We start from the raw sequence: 14,573 nt of genomic DNA on the forward strand, positions 1-14,573 counted from the left end.
TTTCCGGAAATGTTAATTTTCTCACGTCACGTTGCTGCCCGAAATCCTCTTTTTACGTGATTCCAAAATACCTCTGGCGTACCCCCGTTGAAACTTTCGCGTTTCAGCATTTTTATTAAAGTCCGCGAGATACGGGACGAAGCTTGTACAGAATAACACGTATAGACGGTCCCTCTCGGTCCCGAGGGCGACAGAGCGCGTGGTAGAGGCGTGGGTCAGAGAGAGGGCGCGCTATATAGTCGGTCGGTGATGGCTGAGTGGTGGGGGAAGAGCTGGCGGCGGAGGAGGTGGAGGAACTATTTCAGCTTTTACGAGGCCGTCGTGGCGTATCCGTTTTGCGGGGTACGACGTGCAAAACGATCGATAACACGCTCGTAACGTTATTACCGACAGGTATACGGAGGTGGGTAGCAGCGGTACTACCGGTAATAATGTGGCTTTTACGGTCGTGGGCGCTGGTACAGCTGCCGCCAAAGTCGGTAAGCGTGGGTTTCCATCGGGCTCTCAAATGCCGGAGCAGCAACCGAATTTGCGCCACTATTTCCGCCGTTCCTGACACTCTCTTGCGCCCGTTGTTTCACCGGGAATAAAAGCGACCCGGGACGTGATACACTCTGGGATCTTTATCGATCGTGGAAGGGGGCGATTTCGCGAGGCAAGCGAGATATCTTTGGCCGGAGCGGAAAATCCGGTTGACGTGCCCGAAATGTCCTACCCGGGACACGCTTCTCCCTTTGTGAAGCGCAAGGAGAACTCGTTTCTCTCTCGGACTTAGCTCGGTTCGAGGGCGTGATGTAAATTTCATGAAACGCCGGATACAAACGTCGGATGCTCGGCGAAGATATTCGAGACCGCTGACACGGTGTGTAAGAAAGTGTAGGAAGCGACGAGTGGGGGTAGAGGGGCGGGAGAGAGGAAGCTTCCGAGTCTCCCGGCGATTATACTCCCCACTCTCTTTTTTCCACTTCCGTTTTATTCTTCCACTCTATCGAAAGCCGGATAATTAATAATAGACTTAGACGATGCTTCGATGCCCGCTAATTAACGACAATTACCGGGCGATTATACAGGCCGGAGTGGAGTCGATTATCCTGGAAAGGATAGCGGTAGTTGGTTGCATCTTTACGCTCGACGGGGCAATATCTGCCGGCGCTACGCTTTTACGAGAAACTTCGTTCCCCGGGCGAATATTCGCCGGCTAGGAAACAATGTTTCTCGCGGTCGGGACGAGAGTCGATTTCCATCTAAAGTGTTTCCTGAATCCTTTTTTCCTCGCGCTTACGAGCAGGCTTTTACGAGCTGAAATTGTCGGTGGCGAGAGAGATGCGCGAGCGCGTACGTATTCGGGATACGCGCAGGTTTAAACTGGAGGCGTAATCAGCGAACGGAAGCCAAAGCAGCGGCACGATTTCCGCCGCTTATGCCGGCTGCGTTCGTGTGTGCACGCCTCGAGGCGGCTGCTTACGTGGGCCGTGACAAGTGCATCCGGCACATCGAAGGATTACCGTTCGTTCCGTACTCAATCACGACGTCCGATTGCGCCTGGAAAACAGTCGACTAACTTCGCCCGCGATTCCCGGCGCGTTCTGCGCGCGTTTGGCGAGAACCGGACCAAGGTCACGCACCCCCCACCACTCGCCAATCGCTCAGTGTCTTTCACGCCGTCCGTCGATCAAGATCGCGTCGCTGTCCCTCCGTAAACTGTTTACCGTAGCCCGTAGCAGCTTCGTCCCGATGGAAATTCGAGACGCTAGGAAATATTTCCTTGCGTCCCTCTCTCGCTCCCTAACCGGGGTTCGCTTCGTTGCAAACAAGATCAAGCAGAGTCGTTTAAGGGTAACCTTTTAGTCGTATGATGCTTCCACGGCTTCCTTTTTCATCGCCAGCGCTACTACGCTGGGTCGCACGTGGAAGTACATTATGCAATAAAAGTTCGAAACCGTACCTCGCCGTGAGATCGGAAATAAATTGCTTTAGCAGAATTTCACGAGGTCTGTGACAAACTATTACGTCGGAGAAATTTCTATCGTTTCTATTACAATTTTAACTTCTCTTTATTACCGATTTCGAACTTTTTCGTTATTCCTTTCCTTCTCCTTTATTAATTTTTTTCTATTTTATTACGAATCATAATTCGTAGTAAAAATTTTCTTAAATCGTATACTGTGATACAGTCGTTTCTCAAAGTACATCTGAAGCAAAATATTGAAAATACGAGTGAATTATGCGAGAAGGAAAAGAATAATTGGAGATTAGCTGTACAAAGAGTTAAAAGGTAATTACACCCGGTTTCTTCGCCACGGTGCAACAATGCAGAGGAGTGTTCCGGAACGCGTATTCCGCATTTTTACGGGGACTAGTCGCGGAACAAAGGGTTTAGCGTGTGAAAATTCGTTTGTTCGTCCCTGGGAGCGGTTTTTGCGTAAAAGGGAACAGCAGCTCGGTGTGTTTGCGCGAGCAAAAAGTGTTTTCGGACAGGAACTGATCTTACGGTTTTATTTGCTGTTTCAGGGTCCACCGCAGCCAGGCCAGCAGTATAAATTCTCGATCGGCGAGCTGTGCGATCGTATCAAGGAGGACTTCAACTTTCTTCAGACGCAGTATCACAAGTAAACCTTTATTTTCACTGGCCGTAAATCAACCCCGTCCCGCCGTCTCACCCCTCGAACGGATTCCCGTGATTGGAAAGCGAACGGTGGCGCGCTCTGTCGTCGATCCTCATTGACTAATCGAATTCGGCCATTACCATTGAGCAGTCGCGTTCTCGATGCTGCTCGATGAAAATTGGAAATTAAACGGAAACGGAATCGAGTCTCGTTGTTTCATTTACGGATTAACCGTTCGAAGAGGTACCTGATTACCGTGTAAGACACGTACCACCGTTTATAATTATTCACGCAGCTGCACCCTGTCGGGGAAGGCAGGAATTACGCGCCGGGCACGGAATAATGATACAGTTGTCAATCGTAAATTAAGTGGAAATGTAACGCCACGGGAATTATTTCTTTCCGTCTTGAGAAGCTGCGAGATGAAAGGGGACGATAGCATTGTATTATCTCGATGGAATTCGGTTTTAATATTTACGACTGTGATATTAAGCTCGTACCTCGAGTTATTTAGCTTTTTGAGTAAAGGAGGTTCAAAAATCGTAAAATTGATGTATGGGAGCTTTCAGGGCACACGGTTTGGGTTTTATCTTATTTCAAACGATGTAAATCTCTAGCAGGAAGTAACGAATGATTGGTTTGCGAGATCTTATCACACGTGGATTACGATCTTCGTGGAGGTAGAGACGATGGAAGTCCGATTTATAGAGTTATACTCAGAGGTCTGACGACCCTAAGTCCTACTTACTCAACTGACCTGTAGATAGAAAAATGGCGGCAGAAAATATTGAAAAATTCGTAACACGTGTACATCGAAACGAAAATATAAATTTTAGCCCCATATAAATTTTAACACTGAACCTACCAGGGTCCAAATATTGTTTATTAAATTTTCAATTAAAAATTCGCACTGAACGTTATTGCTTTGGTCAGTTGTTCGAGCAATTTTTCTTTAAACGTATTTTATTTTTCTCGTTTCATTTCTTCGTCTACCGGTAATTTCACCGATCACGATATGTAGGCTTAGCGTTAACAAACGATAATCCATACCCTCTTCTACCTTCCTATCGAATACAGCCAATAAAAAAAATAAAAAATAAAATCGAATAATTATAAACGACTCTACATTTCCAGCCGTATTGAAAAAGGAAAGAAAAACAAATTGGTCCACGAGTGAAAACGGAACTAGTTCGTACGTATCACTAATTAATACGTTTTGATTGAAAAAGAGTGAAAAAGAAAAAAAAAAAAATATTTCGACCAAAACGAAGCGGAAATGGAAATTCCGCTCGTTTTATCGCGTTTTCGGTTGTTTTATCGTGATCGGGTTCCCCCATTTTTCGCGACAGCGGCGACGCAACACGGTATTTATTCCGTGACAGTAATTAATCGACCAGAGTCGATTCCCCGATCTTATCTCGGAAATGTTTGCGCGGACGTCGTGTCGGCGCGTAGGCGAAGCGAGCGGAGACAAACCGACAGATGTAGGCAGAGAATTGTTTGTCCGAGCGGAAGCTATGCACACTGAAGTATGCACATAGCCCGGGGGACGAGCGCGGGCCACTCGGTTTCGATTCTATGCACGCGTGTTCCGCGTCTACCAGCCATTCAGCTTCCTCGCGATCCGTCTCGTAACACGTTTTCTTTCCCGACACGCCTGCCAGTCAATCTCTCTCTTCAGTCTCCTCTCCGTCCTACTCATCTGATGCATTATGCCACGCTTTTCATACTTCTCGAAGTCCCGAGAACCGGTGCTGCCCTCTGTGTCGTGTGATACGTCTCGAGAACCGGAGAAGTTAATCTTGGAAAGTTACAACTGAAGTCATCCGAAACTAAATTTTAATCCCTGGAGTCTTGGGTTTGTTCCTGTTTATTTTCCTCTTTCGCAGGGATGACGATTTAATCAAATTTTGGAAGAAAAAAAAAGGAGAATAAGTTCAATTGGTCGATGAAAATTCGAGGAATAATGATTGAGAAATGTAGGGAAATTGGTGTATGCCCTATTGCTTTCTATTTAGGCCACCCGTTAGGTTGCGCGCGACCGGTCGTTGGAAATAAATAACGTGGTAAAAACGTAACAGGTATAGGAATATAGAGGGTAATCGGTGGAGATAGGATCGGGTACACGCGAAGCAAGTAACCAAGCAGCGGAGAAAAGTTGCCCGATAAGGGAACTTTCTTCGGGCGAAGCGCCGGTTTTCACCGTATGGCCGGCGATCCTTATCGGCGGCTTGACACGTTAATTTATGTCCCGGCCCTTTAACGTGTTAATTCGCGACGTCACGTGCCGCACGATTTCCACCGACGACGGAAACTTAAATTGCTGTTTCGTGTCACAACGACACACGGGGACAGAAAGGGTAGGGGGAAAGAGAGAGGGGGATAAAGGCAGACGGAGAGAGAGCAGAGCCCCTGGGGCTGTGTGCATACATGCATAAATATGTGCGAGACGTACGTGAGCCGCGTGCGACATTTCGACGCGCTCATGCCGCTGTACAGGACAGTCAGAAAGTAGCCAATTTCGCACCCGGTGCACACCAACTCTTCCGGAGAGTGCTCGATTTTTCCTCGACCACGCCCCGGCCCATGGTTCGGCTCAGCGTTCAAACGAGCCGAGAATGAAAATGTTTGCCGCTGGGACGCGCTCTCGTGACTAATGATCGTACTGCTCTCCGCTGAAACTCCGCCTGATCGCGCTCGACCGTGTGCCCGAACATAGCGGAACTTTTAGTCGACGTGTTTCGTGCGCTAGAGAAAAGTATAGCACGGGCCAGCGATATAGCGAGGTCGTAAAATCAGTCCGGGAGTTGAGGCGAACGTGTTTCGGGTGTCGGGACAAGGGAATTGACAGAAATATGAGCAGATAAGGACCACGAACCACGGTCAAAGCTGTTCGCCACGGCACGCCGGGGTAATAAATTAAACCGTGAAGACGCAGCGTCGACAGCTGTCGTGGCACTAAGGGCTGCGCGCTGCGTTCCGTTTTCGGCTTCTGCGCAGTGAGGCAACATGGCGACTCGTGGCTAACGGTATATTATTACGAGTGTTATTATTTCGACTGTTTTGGGGAACAAGGGACACAGGAAGCTTAGCTGGACGTATGTATTACTTTGTTTTGGGTATATTGTACGCAGTACATTGACATCGAAGTAAATATTTCCTCGTACGGTTCTCACTAAGGTTTGAATTCTTATCTGTTTATATTTCTGCCAATTCGCTTGTCTCGCTACTCGAAACGTGTTTACATTAACTCGTCACTGATTCAACAAGCTCGACGTGTCGTAACTTGTACTGTACGAATAAATATTTAATCCGGTATCAATGTACGATATGTCGAAATAAAATTTTCGTATTCACTATTGCGACGATGGATAGTAGTTAATTGGGTACAGTGGTGGATGGGAAAAGTTATCAAACGTGGCACAACGACACGGCTTTTAACGGTTGTATTTTTTAATGCAGATAAGGTTAGGAAATTCGCGCGTGGCGGAAATAAAATGGCCGTTATCGAGATTCCAATCGGAATAAAGTTTCTATATTTACATTAACTCCTGACTGATTCAACGATCTCGTTATGCCATAACCTACACTACGCGAATAAATATTTAATCCCGTATCGAAATAACGCGATATATCGAAACAAAATTCCCTTATTTACAATTACGATAATACTCGAATAAACAGTATTTAATTGGTTATGGTAGAGAGGGAAAAGAAATTATCGCGATGCTTAACAGTCGTATTTCTTAATACAGATAAAATCAGGAAAATCTCACACAAAATGGCCGCTGTAGCGATTCCGGGTAATTTATTTCTCGGAATAAAATTCCTAGTGTCGATCACGGGAAAAAATAGCACTCGCGCGGAATTCTCGACGCTTTGATTTTTCATTAGATCGATTCCCCATTCGGGTTCCTTGATACGCACAGCAAATGGTAGTTTCGTTCACCGATAGGCGGCTTGCTACGCGAAGTGTTAACCGTTTCACGCTCCGTTTGCTCGCGTGTTTAACTGTGCCGTATGTCGCTTGTTATTTATCCCTCATCGGGATAAATTTTTTCCTTTCATTTTTATTTCATAATCGGTCTGTACGAGCTGAATCCAGTCGGACTGGATCGAGTTAAGTAGGATTGTGCTAGATCGGCCGGTCATCGAGTCGAATCGGATCGAAACGAGTTGGATTAAATGAAATTGAACCAAATTGGCTTAGATTGGATTAAAGCGAGTTAAGTTGCTTCGGGCCGGGCCCGTGTGAGTCGTTTGGGTCGGGTCGAGTCGGGACGGGCTGGATCGGGTGGAATCGGATTGGAAAGCTGGCGCTATTACTAGATCGAATCGGATCGTGTCGAATCGATGACACGTGATCGATGGGCGATCGACTTTCGTTCCGTTCGATATTTTTCATCCTTCGGATTTTCGATCCGAATTATAGAGCCTTAACTCTTTGCACTCGAGAGGCGACTCTCAGTCGCCATTTAATAACTTTGAAGATCCATGTTAATTAATACATTAAATTTAAAATTACCCAATAATGCGTGGAATGTTGAAGCAAAATAATTCCACGTCTTAATTTGCATATTATTGATTTTTTATTTCCCGAAAAATTTAGTTATAAAATATTCTTTTCCGTAACGAAAAAATCGCCGAGTGTAAACGGTTAATAACTCTCAGCCATAGATCATGCGTTTACTAGATGAGCACGAAACTACGAAATTTCGAACACCTTATTATATTATTTATACCGTCACCGTATTTATTCGAATTTGCGAAAAATTCGCGACGAGATAAACCGGCGGAACCTGTATCGGATTTAATTGAATAAAGATTCTGAAATATGGAATAACAAGCGATCGCGGAGAGGCAACAGCGATAAAAACGTCCGACCCATCCGATCCAAGATTTGCATATGTTTCGAAAAGGGGCAAATACATAAACGACCACCGATTCCTCTCTCTCTCTCTCTCCCTCTCTTCGGTGCCCGATGATTTATTTTCGACGGTTTCCATCATAATGCAACGAGCGGAGCCGGCTGCGCTCGCGAACAGCACGGTGGAAAGATTACATAAGCCGCGGCGGAGAATTTTCCGCGCAAACAGCGCGATCGTACGGAATAATTCATTTTATGTCTGTATTATACGCTCGATGATGCGGAAAGTGGCGGAGCGGCACGTTAGTTTTATTATCAAACGCGGCACGCTCGGATAAATGCTTTCGCGGACTCGATTGCACAGGGGGTGGCGCGATGGGTGGATAGAGAGAGGGAGAGAGAGAGAGGGGGAGGACTATAAATTTGCCGTTTACAAATTGAGAGAGCCGCGGAGAATTTCACGATGAGGAACAGGTGCGCGTTTCCGCGTGTTTCTGCCTCGGAACCGTTCGCCGAGAGAAACAGTCTCGATAAGACGGCGTGTAAATTGTTGCACTGCGTCAGTTTGAAATAATTAATGGACTTCTCGGGGCCGGTCGCGCAACCAGAATTATCGTTCGATCGATCGTTAATATCGTGCTAATTTATCCTGACGCAGTCGAACGGATATTGCCGCTCCTTTTCGCGCTTTCAGTGCCTCTTTACGCTGCCACCGAGGTCTGAAAACGATCTAGAGCACAAGGGTGTGCAAAGAAATGCGATTTTTTCCCATGGAAACACGGCTTACGGCGATATCCTTGCAAAAGGCGTCGTTTCCGAACACAGGAACGCCATTTTTGCGCATAAAAGCATAGTTTGTAGCGTTATTCCTGCGTTGGAAGACGCCATTTTGAAAGGCAGAATTTATAATTTAGAATATTTTTAACGCAAAGTTTCAAATTGGTCGAATTTATAATTCCTAGTATATTTTCCGCAGTGTTTGAAATTGCTCGAATGTGTAATTTATTCAGCACGTATTTTTCGCTGCGAGATTGTAAAATGTCGCGTGTAGAAAAATCCGTCCGTCAGAAATGGTTAAAGAACGCCTAATTTGCAGCGCGCCAAACCGAGAGCAGCCCCCTCTGCTGAATAATTCAGCCGGCCCCTTTAGAGATGGCGAACGCGCGTAAAAACGAGCGCGTGTGTCTCGTTACCGGTATCACGTGCGGAGATCGGCGACCGGAAGGGCTATTTTACGCGAGCACGACTGTGTCCTGTGCACGCGCGATATAACCGTTGTTCGTCGATCACGGCACCATTGCGTTCCACAGTCGAAACGGCAAAGGTCGAAGCAGCAGCGACTTTCGCTTCCGCGATTCCAGAATCGAACGGAGAACGATAATTGCCTATCAATTTCCACGGACGGCCGCCCCTCGCCTTGGCGGCGCTCGCGTCGCCTGCGCGCGCACGCGAGTCGCGCAGTTTCTCCTAACCTATGGGACCGCGAGATCAGTTAATCGCCTTAGACCTTTTTCCTCCCGTCGAACCTGTCCCGTCCAATTACGCGGGGTAACGAATGAAAATTGCTCCCCAGACTGTTTGCTTTTATCGAACGTTTCCGCGACTGATAATTAGGTACTGGAGATATACGATATATTACGAGACAGGAACTTCCTCCATCGCGACGAACTACGAGCCGAATCGTAAAACGCTGTAAGTACGAGAAATATGTCTCGCAGTGTTAACCTGTACGCATCATTATAGCGTTCCTCTTTTATAAAGGAGTGGGGGGGGATCGTTTTTGTCATGGAATGCGTTTTACGAGGATTGTCATTGGGTTATTATTCTCCGTTCGAGACTCTGCTAGCCGGAGGCCCATGTTTCTTACTTAGTTCCTAGTCACAAATTAGCCGAACTGTTTTCTTTTTTCTTTCCTTTTTCCCCTGTTTCATCTCTGTGTTTTTCCACTTCGAACGATACAATTTTTCTCGTTAGTTTCATCGTCGTGAAACGCGAACGCGCGCGTTTTAATTTAATGTCGAGACTATGACGACGACGACGGCGACGATAGCGGCGACGAGGAGAAACGAACGGACAAACAAAGGCTTTGCGTCCGCGAGGGCTGATATTAATGCTCTGTTCTTGTTCCTTTTATACAGCCTTAAATTGGAATACGAGAAACTGGCCAGTGAAAAAATAAAGACATAGAGGCATTACGTGATGGTGAGCCGAGAGGAAAGGGAATGAAAGATAAAAAAGAGAAAAGAAAAAGAAGGGAAAAGGAAGGAAAAGATACGTTTACACGCGGTACACCATCCACCGGTCGTTCCCAGATTACGGTGTTCCTTGCGTTCCCCCTCCCCGTTCGTCCGGCTCGGATTCGTTAAACGAATTCCATATTGCGTAATTAATTTGTTACGGCCGCGGGAATATTTTATAGCGTAACAACCAATCGAGATGCAAGTATCCGAATTTCGTTGAAACATCCACGCGCGGCTTTTATTCCGCGCGTTCGCCACCCCTGGATCCGGTTATTTCAATTTTTACCATTTATAGACGGTATCGGTTCGAGGCAATCGCCGGATCGCTCCCCTCTTTAATACGCTATAATGCGGCTCGTTAAATGATAATACGCCGCTTTCTATTCGCGACAACAACGAACCGTGTCGTTCTCGTTCGCTACACGGATCTGGACAACCTGCTACCGGCGAACAACGAAGGAAAATATCGCGAAGCATAATTCTTGCGTAATTGGTGTTATAACGCGGGAAAACCGAGAATTATCCCGATGTGTCCCAGTGCTCTTGCTGGTCGTTCGTAAAATGCTAGGACACGGGTGGAAACGCGTAACGCGCGGCATACCCCCACTCCGCGGACACGAACTCGTCCGAGTGTGCACGACCGGAGCCGAGCATCGTACAGACTCGCCACTCGCGGAGAGCCCTGCATAGACGGCGTTACGCAGCGCACTCGACTATTACGAGCTCATATTTATTATACGGAACAGAGGGGACGCAATTTTGCAGAAACACGCGAGCTGAACCTGCGGGGTCTATTTCGCTGTCAGGCCGGTAAACAAAAATATGACGTGGTCCTGTTGTCGTTAAAAAATTACTTCCACCATAAAAGGGACCTTATACGCGGTCGGTCGCGCCGTTTCGCGGCGTATTGTTACGCCCGTCGGATCAATGGAAATTAATTTTCCATTTAACGCCCTATTATTTCGGTGGAGAGCAATAACGCTTCACCGCGTGCCGATAAAGATCGATTCTCCACGGTGAAAAATCAACGTTCGCCACTCGTGGAACCCGTTTTCGACCGGAAACTCGCTCTTCTAAATACCGCGGACGTTCGCTCACCATTTTTTCCTTACGTTCGCATCGTTTCTTTTGCGAGTAGAATGGACACCGAGGACTCGCGAGAAACCTCGAACCTCCGTTTTCCATCTAGCGGTAAGGGTGTGAACGTCGGTCGTTACAGAAATAACGATAAAATATTGGCAAGTAGGGATAAACTTGTCTCACGGACGGTTGAAAAATATAAGTAAAAAATGCTGTCAGGGACTTCCTGATCTTCTGTTTCGATAAGAAGTGATTTAATCCTTTTATACTCGATAAACAGGGTTTAATAAGATTAGCTTGCTCCTACATGTATTCGATAACTGCGTATTCTTTTAAATACGTGAAATCCCTGTCCGTTATTTCATCATGCCACTAGAAGCCCGACCTTGACGATCTTATCGAACTACATCACTGATTAGTCACGATCAAAAATCACTGAGGGGAATTACTAATATTTCCGTAATGGAACTAGTTCATTAAGTACACCTTTGTTTACGAGTTTCGTTATTTATGTTTTTACATAATTAATTATAATTACGCGTTTGTAATTAATTCGAAGGATCGTTCAAGGAAGATATTGTTTATTGGCCATTTTCCATTCAGTCTAACGAGTACTATATACTACCATTTCTAAGTAAGTAAATCGAGAGATAGTTCTTTGCACACGATGTGCTAGGATAAATAAGCTTTATATTACCACCATCTGGTTCTTTGGCCGGAAGGCCTGTAAATCGGATTCTTCGCGATTGCGATCATCTATCTAGGCATATCCCATGCTTTTCCACCGACTTCTCGTGCGAGTTAACAAAATTAAAAGATTGTGCTCGTCACATGCTATCGATGGAGCGTCGATTTTATCCTCGTGGTAGTAAATTCCTCCATCGCGATCGTGATGACAGTTCGAGGTTCCCTATTTAACGCTAAACCTATTGCAATTGGCCAAATAAGCGGTAGATGGAAAAATGAAAGAGGAAGAGCTTCGAAGGAAGTAGGATAAAGGAACATATTGCAAAATTCATAATACAGGTGTTTCTAGAGATATATGATACCTGTGTTTCACTATTTCATACCAATTTTTATATATAAAAAAAAAATATTCGAATCTGATAGCTATTTGCAAAATTAGTTTGGTTTTACTTCCTGCTCTTGAAGAGAGGAAATTTGAGTCTCCCCTTAACAACTTGAGATAAAGATATTTTATTTCATCCAAAGTAAAAAATTTTCATATGATTTCCTCTTAAAATTTCCGGAGAGATATCGAGAAGTCGAGTGGAGTAACTGATAACACAGAATGGAGAATTTTTAATAGAAAATTTGAAAATTGTTCAGGCTGTGATAGGCTTAGTGTTTCAGATACAGTTGTTTAATTTCATTCGGGATAAAAATTTTTCAAATAATAATTTCCTTATAAAATTTTCGGAGAAATATCGGTGCAACGAATATGAATTTTTTTGAATAAAAATTTTAAAAATTATCGAGGTTATGTTAGGTTTAGTGCTTCAAATGTAATTGCTTAATTTCATCGGGAGTAAAAATTTGACAAATAATAATTTCTTTATAAAATTTTCGGAAAAATATCGAAGTGACGGATGCGAATTTTTTGTAATAAAATTTTTAAAAAGTTTGAGAATTCTTCAGGTTGTGGTAGGTTTAGTGTCTCAGTAAATATAATCGTTTAATTTCATTCGGGATACAAATTTTTCAAATAATAATTTCCTTCCAAAATTTCTGAAGAAATATCGGTGTGGGGTAACCGATAACACCGAATGGGAAAATTTTAATAGAAACTTTGAAAATTATTCAGGCTGTAACATAGTGCTCAAGATATAGCTGTTTAACTTCATCCGGAGTAAAAATTTCTCAAATAATAATTTCCGGAGAAATATTAGAGCAACGGATATGCGAATTTCTTTGAATAAAAATTTAAAAAATTGTTTTATTTTAAAATTTATTTTATTTAAAAATTAAAAAAATTTTTAAGATTGTGGTAGATTTAAGGCTAAAAAGACAGGGCCGTAGCCTCCGCCATTGGCCAGGCACGAAGACAATAAATACAGACGTCCGCCGTTCTCACCCACACATAGTGCACGGTGTAACGACTATTATCGATGTTTGTTGCAGTTTTAATAGGAAATTTGAAAATTATTCAGGCTGTAACATAGTGCTCAAGATATAGCTGTTTAATTTCATCCGGGGTAAAAATTTCTCAAATAATAATTTCCGGAGAAATATTAGAGCAACGGATATGCGAATTTCTTTGAATAAAAATTTAAAAAATTGTTTTATTTTAAAATTTATTTTATTTAAAAATTAAAAAAATTTTTAAGATTGTGGTAGATTTAAGGCTAAAAAGACAGGGCCGTAGCCTCCGCCATTGGCCAGGCACGAAGACAATAAATACAGACGTCCGCCGTTCTCACCCACACATAGTGCACGGTGTAACGACTATTATCGATGTTTGTTGCAGTTTTAATAGGAAATTTGAAAATTATTCAGGCTGTAACATAGTGCTCAAGATATAGCTGTTTAATTTCATCCGGGGTAAAAATTTCTCAAATAATAATTTCCGGAGAAATATTAGAGCAACGGATATGCGAATTTCTTTGAATAAAAATTTAAAAAATTGTTTTATTTTAAAATTTATTTTATTTAAAAATTAAAAAAATTTTTAAGATTGTGGTAGATTTAAGGCTAAAAAGACAGGGCCGTAGCCTCCGCCATTGGCCAGGCACGAAGACAATAAATACAGACGTCCGCCGTTCTCACCCACACATAGTGCACGGTGTAACGACTATTATCGATGTTTGTTGCAGTTTTAATAGGAAATTTGAAAATTATTCAGGCTGTAACATAGTGCTCAAGATATAGCTGTTTAATTTCATCCGGGGTAAAAATTTCTCAAATAATAATTTCCGGAGAAATATTAGAGCAACGGATATGCGAATTTCTTTGAATAAAAATTTAAAAAATTGTTTTATTTTAAAATTTATTTTATTTAAAAATTAAAAAAATTTTTAAGATTGTGGTAGATTTAAGGCTAAAAAGACAGGGCCGTAGCCTCCGCCATTGGCCAGGCACGAAGACAATAAATACAGACGTCCGCCGTTCTCACCCACACATAGTGCACGGTGTAACGACTATTATCGATGTTTGTTGCAGTTTTAATAGGAAATTTGAAAATTATTCAGGCTGTAACATAGTGCTCAAGATATAGCTGTTTAAATAAATAAAATTATTTTTGCATGTTCTGTATGGCATTAATTTCTTCGAACCATTGTAGTAACAATGGTACTATTTAAAAATTTATCAGTATCGATATTTACTGTAATTATGTGTTTTTACTAATGGTCGCGTCGCCCTACACCGGTGGCCCCCACGGCGCTGTAGCAAAGTCGAGTGCCGCCCACCGGTGACCCCCATGGCAGTCAATGTGTTAATAGTAAATCTAGCAAAGTCTAAATGGTGGTTTTTAAATTTTTAATTAAACATTTCTTAGTTTGAACGTTTGGTCACTTTGGTCACTCGACTTCGCGATTTTTCTTCAACCACTTGCGCTAGAAAGACGTGCCACGCACGTTGTAATGCTTTCGTCGCAGAATCGCCAACGACGTGGTATACACGTGGCCAGGCAATTGTCACAGTTTTGGCACACGCGTTTGTGAATTTATTGATAGCGCGAGTGGTTAAATATTTTTCATTTTTCTGAAGGTTTTTCTTATTTTATTTCTTCCTTTGTCAGTCATTCGATCGGTCATGGTAGAGTACTAGTCTGATATGGTA

The 14,573-nt window shown here is 43.6% G+C and overlaps 1 protein-coding gene across 1 annotated transcript in view; it reads left to right on the forward strand.

Annotated features, from left to right (window-relative positions):
* Positions 1–14,573, forward strand: part of LOC108550039 (protein groucho-1) — a 219,883-nt gene that overhangs the window by 39,014 nt on the left and 166,296 nt on the right. Inside the window, exon 2 of the mRNA XM_017903637.1 lies at positions 2,512–2,609. Coding sequence (XP_017759126.1) covers positions 2,512–2,609 — 98 coding nt within the window. The remainder of the gene's footprint in view (positions 1–2,511; positions 2,610–14,573) is intronic.

Source organism: Eufriesea mexicana, unplaced genomic scaffold (assembly GCF_001483705.2).
Source record: "Eufriesea mexicana isolate 0111107269 unplaced genomic scaffold, ASM148370v2 scaffold2458, whole genome shotgun sequence".
NCBI classification, from domain to species: Eukaryota; Metazoa; Arthropoda; class Insecta; order Hymenoptera; family Apidae; genus Eufriesea; species Eufriesea mexicana.